This window comes from Nerophis ophidion, linkage group LG16 (genome assembly GCF_033978795.1).
Source record: "Nerophis ophidion isolate RoL-2023_Sa linkage group LG16, RoL_Noph_v1.0, whole genome shotgun sequence".
NCBI classification, from domain to species: Eukaryota; Metazoa; Chordata; class Actinopteri; order Syngnathiformes; family Syngnathidae; genus Nerophis; species Nerophis ophidion.
The window spans coordinates 30,019,173-30,031,347 of NC_084626.1; the positions used below are offsets into that span (position 1 = coordinate 30,019,173).

The window sequence follows — 12,175 nt, forward strand, 5'->3', positions numbered from 1 at the left end:
ACACACTAAAAACACCAAGGGGCAAAACCCAGAGAAAGCAGGATTGCATCAAGCAGGACGTGGCTTACTGTACGCGAATAAAAGGTTATGTTCCGGCGCAGGATGGCAGGTTGATCAGGCTTATGAAGGCGGCTCCCTCATTATGGGCAGGTGTGCTGATTGCAGATTGTACGCAGACGCGAGGAGGCACGTCCGCAGCGGAGAGCGAGCGCCTGTGGGCGTGGCCTGTGTTGCGCTCATCAGTATGCAAAGATGAGGGCGCATTGGAATGCCCTGGCCGTGTCAGTAAATCTCACATTTTTCTTAATGACTAATGTTCTTATTAGTGTCGACAAGCAAGCATGTTCATGTATTTGCTAATTTTTTGCGTAAAACTCACTTCTGTTACTCTCAATCAAAAAAGTCATCTTCATCTTAGGAAAACTTTTTTTTTTGGAGCTATTCAATATGTATTTATTTTTATTTTAAGAATACAAAGACAGAAATGTAAGTTCATTTTGAATACCAATTGAAATAAACGTATTTCCTCAAGTGTCCCAGCCGTCATTGTCGCAGTCTGTCATTTGGAGGTAGGAGCTGATGGCCTCCCTCACACCCTCGCTCACCACCGCCTTGTCTGACCAGGTTGTCGTCCTTTTCACTATCCCGGATCTGCGAAGCAACCGGCACAGTCCTTCGTGACACTTTCTCAGTCACACCGTGTACCCGATGAGTGTCCTCATCCAAAGAATGAAAAGTAGACTCCACCTGCTGGCGTCCTTCCATTGTGTGGCCGTCCTGTTATCTGCGGGGACGACGAGCCTGGTCCCCCCTGGGACGTCTGAACCCTGAATGAAGCAAGGCTCTCTTAGCCGACAGCAAAGTCCATCCTCCGATTCTGCAAAAGCGACGAATGTTCAAAAATTGCACTTTTTTTTTTTTTGTAGACTAGAAAGAAGAATGATACAAACCGGAATAATGTTCCACCAGCTGTTTCACAGAGGAGAAGGAGCACTTTGGCGACACGTAAACCCGGCCGTTACGCAGATGAGCAATGAGGTAGTGCTTCACGCGGCCTGACAAGCCAGTGCTGCTTTGCCAGCGGACAGACAGCGAAAAACAGTCTAAAGAGACAAAGATAAATGGTGCTACTTTTGAACTGTGTGCACTTCTTCAAAAAATACATTCCTGTTCTGCGTTATTGTATTGATGTACAGTAGGGCTAACTCAAGTGATGATGATTGGCCTACAGTTTGGTTTTCAGTGTGTGCATGCTTTAAAATGTTAATATCTGTAATGTAACAATGCAAGTACAATCAGGGGCGTAGCACTAAATCCTTGGGGGGGGGGGGGGGATGTGTCTGGGGGCCTGTACATAGACTATGTGTACGTGTGTGTATACATACATATGTATACACACACGTACACGTATGTACACACACACACACACACACACACACACACACACACACACACACACATATTATAGATCATCCATCCATCCATCCATCTTCTACCGGTTATACCTTTCGGGGTTGCTGGAGCCTATCTCAGACCTGGGCAAATCAAGGCCAAATTATTTTTTTTTAGATCTTTAAGATGGAAACTGTAGCTGTGCAGTGATGTTTTCAAATGGCCGTAAGTCTTGAACTATACAAAGTATTTCAATGGTTGGAATCTGCAATTTTGCATCATATACTAGTTACTATGGTAATATAATTAGTTACTATGGTAATCTAAATCACAGCAGCTCAGACAAGTCACTAAGCGCGCGCACACACACACACACATGTGTATATACTGTATATATATACATACATACACACATATACATATATACTGTGTATGTATATACATATATATACACATACACACACACATACTATATATGCATGTATATATTGTGTATAAATATGTACACACACATACTATATAGGCATGTATATAGTGTGTATATATATATATATATATATATATATATATATATATATACACACACACATATATGTATATGTACATATATATATATATATATATATATATATATATATATATATATATACATACACACATGCACACATATATACATAGATATATATTTCTCTCTCTCCCTCTATATATATATATACATATATATGTATGTATACATACGCATTTACATCCATCCATCCATTTTTTACTGCTTGTCCCTCTCGGGGTCGCGGGGGTTGCTGGAGCCTATCTCAGCTGCATTCAGGTGGAAGGCGGGGTACACCCTGGACAAGTTTCCACCTTAACGCAGGGCCAACACAGATAGACAGACAACATTCACACTCACATTCACAAACTAGGGCCAATTTAGTGTTGCCAATCAACCTATATGTATATATATATATACACACACACACATTTACATATATACATTCATACATATAGATACATATATACATACGTGTATATATATATATATATATATATATATATATATACATATATATATATACATATATACATATATATATATATATATATATATATATATATACATATATATATATATATATATATATATATATATATATATATATATATATATATATATATATACATATATATATATATATATATACATATACATATATATGTAAGCTGTGAAAATCTGTTGCAAAGTATGTGTGCTTGGGTCCTATTTTTAGGAACACTAATACAAAACCTCATAATAATCTCTGGTTAAATGCTAAAAACGTTGTGACAGACCGCCTTAAAAAAAATGGAATGCAAATTTATATTTTTTTACAGAATGAGACGCCCAGAATGTACATAAAAAACTATGAACGATAAAACACTGAATATTGACAACATATGAACGTCACACCCCCCTCTTCATCGACATAGTTTGCAATCAAGCGAAACACAACAAAAACGCAACAAACACAGCGAAATATGAACGCGAAGGTTAAAAACAAACAAACTATTATCTGATATATCAGTAAGCTTTAAAACGTTGCTATAAAAATCTCCTTTCGCGTCTGTCCTTGACACCCGCATTTTCAGGCTCACTCTGGAAACACTCTGTGGAAACGCTCCCCACCCACACTGCTTGGTGCCTTATCTGAGCTGCTGTGACTTAGATGACCATAGTAACTAATTAGATTACCATACTAACTAGTATGATGGAATAGTGCAGATTCCAACCATTCAATCAATCAATCAATCTTTACTTATATAGCCCTAAATCACTAGTGTCTCAAAGGGCTGCACAAACCACAACACAAACCACTACGACATCCTCGGTAGGTCCACATAAGGGCAAGGAAAACTCACACCCAGTGGGACGTCGGTGACAATGATGACTATGAGAACCTTGGAGAGGACGAAAGCAATGGATGTCGAGCGGGTCTAACATGATACAGTGAAAGTTCAATCCATAATGGATCCAACACAGTCGCAAGAGTCCAGTCCAAAGCGGATCCAACACAGCAGCGAGAGTCCCGTTCACAGCGGAGCCAGCAGGAAAACATCCCAAGCGGAGGCGGATCAGCAGCGCAGAGATGTCCCCAGCCGATACACAGGCAAGCAGTACATGGCCACCGGATCGGACCGGACCCCCTCCACAAGGGAGAGTGGGACATAGGAGAAAAAGAAAAGAAACGGCAGATCAACTGGTCTAAAAAGGGAGTCTATTTAAAGGCTAGAGTATACAAATGAGTTTTAAGGTGAGACTTAAATGCTTCTACTGACGTGGCATCTCGAACTTTTACCGAGAGGGCATTCCAGAGTACTGGAGCCCGAAATGAAAACGCTCTATAGCCCACAGACTTTTTTTGGGCTTTGGGAATCACTAATAAGCCGGAGTCCTTTGAACGCAGATTTCTTGCCGGGACATATGGTACAATACAATCGGCAAGATAGGATGGAGCTAGACCGTGTAGTATTTTATACGTAAGTAGTAAAACCTTAAAGTCACATCTTAAGTGCACAGGAAGCCAGTGCAGGTGAGCCAGTAACCATTGAAATACTTTGTATAGTTTAAGACTTCCGGTCATTTGGAAACATCACTGCACATCATAATGGCAGCTACACTTTCCATCTTAAAGATCTACAAAAAATATATTTGGCCTTAATTTGCCCAGGTCTGAGATAGGCTCCTGCACCTCGAAAGGGATAAGCGGTAGTAAATGGATGCATGGATGGATGATTTATAATGATGTTATAATACATTCACAACATATGCATTGAATGGTGAGATTGCGCTCTCTGGATTCCTAGCCTCATAGCACTCTTTTTCTGCTGCAGATTGTGCCGTTAAACCAGTGTTTTTCAACCTTTTTTGAACCAAGGCACATTTGTTTTCATTGAAAAAATCACGAGGCACACCACCAGCAGAAAACATAAAAAAAATATTAACTCAGCAGCGGATATTGACGATAAAAAAAGTAATTCTCTCAATTGTTGGATATGAATTCAAACCTTAGCCGAGTGTATTTCAACCTTTTTTGAGCCGAGGCACATTTTTTGCGTCGAAAAAATGCGGAGGCATACCACCAGCAGAAATGATTTAAAATTGAAACTCACTTAACAGTAAAATGTGGTTGTCGCAATTGTTGGATATGACCTTAAAGCATAAGCAAGCATGCATCACTATAGCTCTTGTCTCAAAGTAGGTGTACTGTCACCACCTGTCACATCACATCATGACTTATTTTCACTTTATTGCTGTTTTCATGTGTGTAGTGTTTTACTTCTTGTCTTGCACTCGTATTTTGGAGGCTTTTTCTCTTTTTTTGTTGGTATTTCACTGTAGCAGTTTCATGTCTTCCTTTAAGCGATATTTCCCGCATCTACTTTGTTTTAGCAATCAAGAATATTTCAGTTGTTTTCATCCTTCTTTGTGGGGACATTGTTGATTGTCATGTCATGTTCGGACGTACATTGTCTTTGCTCCACAGTAAGTCTTTGCTGTCGTCCAGCATTCTGTATTTGTTTACATTGTAGCCAGTTCAGTTTTAGTTTCGTTCTGCATAGCCTTCCCTAAGCTTCAATGTCTTTTCTTAGGGGCACTCACCTTTTGTTTATTTTTGGCTTAAGCATTAGACACCTTTTGACCTGCACACTGCCTCCCGCTCTGGACAACACCGACACTCAACAACAACACATCATTTGCAGATTATAATTACTGCTTTGCAAACGATATTTTTAACCCAAATAGGTGAAACTAGATAATCTCCCACGGCACACCAGACTGCACAGTGGTTGAAAAACACTGCGTTAAACCACCTTTTATATGTAAGTTGCCTAAAAAGAAAGAGCATGATTTATAAATGTAAAAAAAAGAGCAGAAATAAACAATTATTGTTGGAGAATTAACTAAACAGCTCATGACCCAAAGTATACTACATCATGGGTGTTCACTGACAAATAATGTGTTGCTGAAGCATCACTAGGGAGGAAATGTGGCTCACTGGTTGCAAAGTATTTTCATGAAAATATTAGAAAAGTACAGTCCTGAAGTAGATACCACGTTTTTGTGAAAGGCCAATAAATTAAATCTGAGGCACGGAGACGTTTCTCAAACCTGCTTTTGTTTCTGACGCTCGCACCAAGAAGCTTCCATTCTGGTTTTGCGGCCGCATGAGAAGTTCTTCTGCTTTGTGTCTGCTGAGGCCTGTGAAGAACCACCTGGGGGAGGAGACAGCGTATGTTTCAGCATATTGGTGCCACCTCGAAACTGAAATACAGTCAAGCTGGACAAAGTTTTGATTGCGATAACAAGTGTGACGTGTCTGAATAATTGCATCTAAATTATCACAAATCTTTGTGTTACATTGAGTCGTACTTGCCAACGTTGAGATCTCCGATTTCAGGAGGTGGGGGGTGGGGGGGTGAGGTCGTGGGTGGGGCGGAGGCGTGGTTAGGGCGTGGTTTGGGCGGGGGCGCGGTTAAGAGGGGAGGAGTATAATTCACCAACTCGAGTATTTATTTCATATATATATAAATATATATATATATATGTATGTATGAAATACTTGACCTTATATATATATATATATATATATATATATATATATATATATATATATATATATATATATAAATAAAATAAATTGTTGAATTTCAGACGGCACCTATCAAATACACAGTAATAAAAACACAGTTGTTCTACTAACTGTACTGTGCTTGCTGGTTACTAAAAAACAACAACAACACTTACCTTTCACTATTTGAGTAACCTTTGTTCTTCCATTTGCGTACTGGCGAGAGTCACTTGCCGTCAGGTGCACAACACCACGTAAATCGTTGGCCAATCAAAAAGCAACCCCCTAACGCTATAGCCAACATTCACCAGGAGATGGCAACAGACAACATAGAATCACTCTATAACAGACGGCGTCGCCATGGCTGTAACTTCCTCGTTCTTCTGCTTGTCCTCTTGTGTGTGCAGTTTTTTATTAAAATCCGCAGATGTTGTAACGTGATTGGGCAGGCAAGCTGTTTATATAACAGGAAAGCGGACATGAAAACAGGCTGTCCCCACTCATGCCCGCATGGAGCTGGAGGGGGCGTGGCCTCCAGCTCTGGCTGAATTTCGGGAGATTTTCGAGCAAAAATTTCTTCCGGGAGGTTTTCGGGAGAGGTGCTGAATTTGGGGAGTTTCCCAGAAAATCCGGGAGGGTTGGCAAGTATGCATTGAGTTCAGCTCGCCCTGCGAGAGGACATAAGCTGTCTTTAATCCTGACAAGCAGAAGGCTTGTAAAACTCCACTGTGTATGATAAGAAGCGACATGAAGGCGTCGGTTTCTTTCTTCTATTGTAATCAACAGGAAGATTTTGTCTTGACCTGAGATCTATAAAGCGGACAGGAAGCAGGGCCGGACTCCCCTCCAGGCACATTTTCTTTGAACTGTTTTCACGACCTTTTCTTTGAACTGTTTTTAATCAAAGGCGATGGCTGTTTACGACCCCCCTCCCTTAGAAACAGCTGTTGCCATGTAATCAGGGAAAGTCCCAATAAAAGAGGAGGCGTACAATCTTTCATCAGACCGTGGTGGAAACTGTACAAGAGTACAGCCTTGACATTTCTCCTCAATTGAGCCAAATTTAATTCTGTCTCTGTTTAATTCCTTGCTTCTTGTCTTGTTTAATAGATGTCATCAGTGTTTGAACCTGACATGATGACAACCATAGAACCAGAAGTGGAACACCATGGCACGCCTTGTCTGCTCAACTTAATACAACTATATATAGCAGGGCTCTCCAACCAGTAGCTCGTTAATTAATACACAAAATCCTTTATTTCAAAGTAGCATGAAATTTGTATTTTTAATTTTTTTTTTAACTGAACTCGAAATAAATAAATATTGAAATACAAGATGCAGATGAACAAAAATATTTGCTGTTGATTTTTTTTCAAATATAAAGTGTGAGTTTGTGTTGGCTCTGCAATGAGGCGGAAAATTGTCCAGGGTGTACCTCGCCTTATGCCCGAATGCAGCTTGGATAGGCTCCAGCACCCCCGCGACCCCGAGAGGGATAAGCGGTAGGAAATGGATGGCTGGATGAATGGAGTTATATAAACCAATATTTCGTTGATGGACCAGCACAGTTGTTCTCAGACTTTTTTCACAAAGTACCACCTCAGAAAACACTTGGATCACCAAGAACCCCCTTTATCACCAACATTCAAGTACAGTAGCGTCGTAGGCCCTAGTATTCATTAAAAACAAGGCAGATGTTTTATTTAACAGATGTAACATTACACACAGTGATACTCCACGTACAGCAGTGGTACTCAACCACCGGGCTCGATTGGTACCGGGCCACAGAAGAATTTTTAATTATTATTATTATTTAATTTTTTATTAAATCAACATAAAAAACACAAGCTACACTTACAATTGGTGCACCAACATAATTAACCACTTCTTTGGCATACCACTAGAGGGAGCCCATGCAGTGGTGGTTCACGTCATCTCTGTTTCAGCAAACCTATTCCCTTTGTTTTGGTTAAAATAAACCACAAAAATAAATGCTACATAAAACTAAAAAATGAGTAGAGCTTTTATAAAAGATGCTCTCAGAAAAAAAAAAGTTGCACACCCTGGACTACTAAAGCCATATCCATCCATTCATCAATCCATTTTATACCGCTTGTCCCTTTTGGGATCACAGGGGGTCCTGGAGCTTATCTCAGCTCATCGCAGAGCCAACACAGATAGACAGACAACATTCACACTCACATTCACACACTAGGGCCAATTTAGTGTTGCCAATCAACCTATCCCCAGGTGCATGTCTTTGGAAGTGGGAGGAAGCCGGAGTGACCACGCAGTCACGGTGAGGACATGCAAACTCCACACAGAAAGACCCCGAGCCTGGGATTGAACCCAGGACTACTCAGGACCTTCGTATTGTGAGGCACATGCACTAACCCCTGTACCAACGTGCTGCCTAAAGAAAAATGTACACCGCAAAGTCTTTAGGTGAAAAAAAAAAAAAAAAAGGCCTCCCCAGGGACCTATTGGGGCCCCATGTAAGCAGAATTTTATTTGGAGCCCCCCCTCCTCCCTTTACAAAAAAAAAAAAATCACACAATTTTATTTGTTTGACACCATTTTTAAACTTCCATCCATCCATTTTCTACCGCTTATTCCCTTTTTTGGGGTCGCGGGGGGCGCTGGCACCTATCTCAGCTACAATCGGGCGGAAGGCGGGGTACACCCTGGACAAGTCGCCACCTCATCGCAGGGCCAACACAGATAGACAGACAACATTCACACTCACATTCACACACTAGGGACCATTTAGTGTTGCCAATCAACCTATCCCCAGGTGCATGTCTTTGGAAGTGGGAGGAAGCCGGAGTACCCGGAGGGAACCCAAGCAGTCACGGTGAGGACATGCAAACTCCACACAGAAAGACCCCGAGCCTGGGATTGAACCCAGGACTACTCAGGACCTTCGTATTGTGAGGCACATGCACTAACTCCTGTACCAACGTGCTGCCTAAAGAAAAATGTACACCGCAAAGTCTTTAGGTGAAAAAAAAAAAAAAAAGGCCTCCCCAGGGACCTATTGGGGCCCCATGTAAGCAGAATTTTATTTGGAGCCCCCCCTCCTCCCTTTACAAAAAAAAAAAATCACACAATTTTATTTGTTTGACACCATTTTTAAACGTCCATCCATCCATTTTCTACCGCTTATTCCCTTTTTTGGGGTCGCGGGGGGCGCTGGCGCCTATCTCAGCTACAATCGGGCGGAAGGCGGGGTACACCCTGGACAAGTCGCCCTCTCATCGCAGGGCCAACACAGATAGACGGACAACATTCACACTCACATTCACGCACTAGGGCCAATTTAGGCAAAATGACCATTATATTCATCATCTCTATTTACTTACAAAACATTATAAAAGTCCAAACACTTAACAAGTTTATGATCTGTAAGTGCTTTGCAAAATGGAAACTCTCAGGAAGCTGTAACAGCTTATAGGCAAAGGTGCCAATACAATACATGTATGATAATAAGTAGAGATGGCCGATAATGGCCGATGAATGCTTTAAAAATGTAATATCGGAAATTATCGGTATCGGTTTCAAAAAGTAAAATTTATGACTTTTTAAAAGGCCGCCGTACGGAGTGGTATTCGGACGTAGGGAGAAGTACAGAGCACCAATAAACCTGGTCGCCCAATCCCATAATATCTACGGCTTTTCACACACACAAGTGAATGCAAATCATGCTTGGTCAAAAGCCATACAGGTCACACTGAGGGTGGCCGTATGAACAATTTTAACATTGTTACAAATATGCGCCGCACTGTGAACCCACACCAAACAAGAATGACAAACATATTTCGGGAGAACATCCGCAACGTAACACAACATAAACACAACAGAACAAATTCCCAGAAACCCTTGAAGCACTAACTCTTCCAGGACGCTACAATATACACCCCCCCACACCCCCAACTCAACCCCGGCCCCCCAACAAACGCCTACCTCAACCTCCTCATGGGAGAGCATGTCCCAAATTCCAAGCTGCTCTTTTGAGGTATGTTAAAAAAAATAATGCACTTTGTGACTTCAATAATAAATATGGCAGTGCCATGTTGGCATTTTTTTTCCATAACTTGAGTTGATTTATTTTGGAAAACCTTGTTAAATTGTTTAATGCACAACAAAATTAGGCATAATGATGTGTTAATTCCACGACTGTATATATAGGTCTCGGTTGATATCGGAATCGGTAATTAAGAGTTGGAAAATATCGGAATATTGGATATCGGCAAAAGAGCCATTATCAAACATCTCTAATAATAAGGTACAACATTCAATATAATTTTCCCGAGCTTACATCGTAACCCATTTTCCTGAATCATTTAATACATTCATACATCCTTAAAGTTCCAATTTGTAGTCTGGATTTCATTTTCTGCTCACTACTAGTCTTGCACACTGAAATTTGCCAATAATATGCATTTCTATTTCAGTATGCATGCTACAATAATAGATGTTCAATATCTAACGTTACAATAAACAAACAATAATACATCTCTTGCATTGTATGATTGGTATTGTTTTTTTAACCTTTGGGGTTCGTGGTGTGGTACAGTGGGGCAAAAAAGTATTTAGTCAGCCACCGATTGTGCAAGTTCTCCCACTTAAAATGATGACAGAGGTCTGTAATTTTCATCATAGGTACACTTCAACTGTGAGAGACAGAATGTGAAAAAAAATACAAGATTTCACATTGTAGGAATTTTAAAGAATTTATTTGTAAATTATGGTGGAAAATAAGTATTTGGTCAACCATCCAAAGCTCTCATTGATGGAAGGAAGTTTTGGCTCAAAATCTCACGATACATGGCCCCATTCATTCTTTCCTTAACACGGATCAATCGTCCTGTCCCCTCAGCAGAAAAACAGCCCCAAAGCATGATGTTTCCACCCCCATACTTCACAGTAGGTGTGGTGTTCTTGGGATGCAACTCAGTATTCTTCTTCCTCCAAACACGACGAGTTGAGTTTATACCAAAATGGATACATGGATGATACAGCAGAGGATTGGGAGAATGTCATGTGGTCAGATGAGACCAAAATAGAACTTTTTGGTATAAACTCAACTCGTCATGTTTGGAGGAAGAAGAATACTGAGTTGCATCCCAAGAACACCATACCTACTGTGAAGCATGGGGGTGGAAACTTCATGCTTTGGGACTGTTTTTCTGCGGAGGGGACAGGACGATTGATCCGTGTTAAGGAAAGAATGAATGGGGCCATGTATCGTGAGATTTTGAGCCAAAACCTCCTTCCATCAGTGAGAGCTTTGAATGGTTGACCAAATACTTATTTTCCACCATAATTTACAAATAAATTCTTTAAAATTCCTACAATGTGAATTCTTGGATTTTTTTTTCACATTCTGTCTCTCACAGTTGAAGTGTACCTATGAGGAAAATTACATTTTAAGTGGGAGAACTTGCACAATCTGTGGCTGACTAAATACTTTTTGCCCCACTTTGTATTATTATTATTGTCATGGGCGGAGCAGGAAAGTTCTGGGAATATATTTACAGTAAAATGCCAGTAATATGAAGCGACCTGTCATTCATTAACTGACATTTTACATGCGCTTCTTCACGCCCCCGCAGATCAAGGGGGGCCTTTTGAGTGACTCCTTAGCTACTTTTTTTTTTGTGGCTTTTATGAAGACTGTCTGGTCTGATAAAGGCCGCGGAACAGATGATTTATATATTTTAATTTTGACCTTTGGGAACAATCGGTGGCAAATACGACAACCGTCTCATAAAACATTGTGTTCAACCACAGAGGCTCTCATACTCAAACTAACAGAGTTGGCTGCTTTGGTATTTTGTTGCTTTTACCTCCAAATATCTACAGTGCAAAAGTATCCACAATGTTTTGCTTTCCCTACACTTTGTTACAGCCTTATTTCAAACGTCATTAAATTAATTTCCCCCTTAAATTTCTACACACATCACCTCATAACAACAACATGAAGTCCATCCATCCATCCATTTTCTGCCGCTTATTCCCTTTGGGGTCGCTGGTGTCTATCTCAGCTACAATCGGGCAAATGGCAGTGTACACCCTGGACAAGTCGCCACCTCATCGCAGCAACATGAAGTCATTTTTTTTTATGCTTGCAAGTTTATTTGAAAACAAACGTATAAGCATAAAAATAATATACAAAAATA

General features: G+C 40.5%; 1 protein-coding gene across 1 annotated transcript in view; it reads right to left on the bottom strand.

Annotated features, from left to right (window-relative positions):
• Positions 1-441: 441 nt before the first annotated feature.
• sla2a (Src like adaptor 2a) overlaps positions 442-12,175 on the bottom strand; it is a 16,121-nt gene continuing 4,387 nt past the window's right edge. The window contains exons 5-8 of the mRNA XM_061874866.1: positions 5,534-5,637; positions 951-1,103; positions 748-877; positions 442-651 (exon numbers count right to left, since the gene is read on the bottom strand). Coding sequence (XP_061730850.1) covers positions 528-651; positions 748-877; positions 951-1,103; positions 5,534-5,637 — 511 coding nt within the window. The 3' untranslated portion in view covers positions 442-527. The remainder of the gene's footprint in view (positions 652-747; positions 878-950; positions 1,104-5,533; positions 5,638-12,175) is intronic.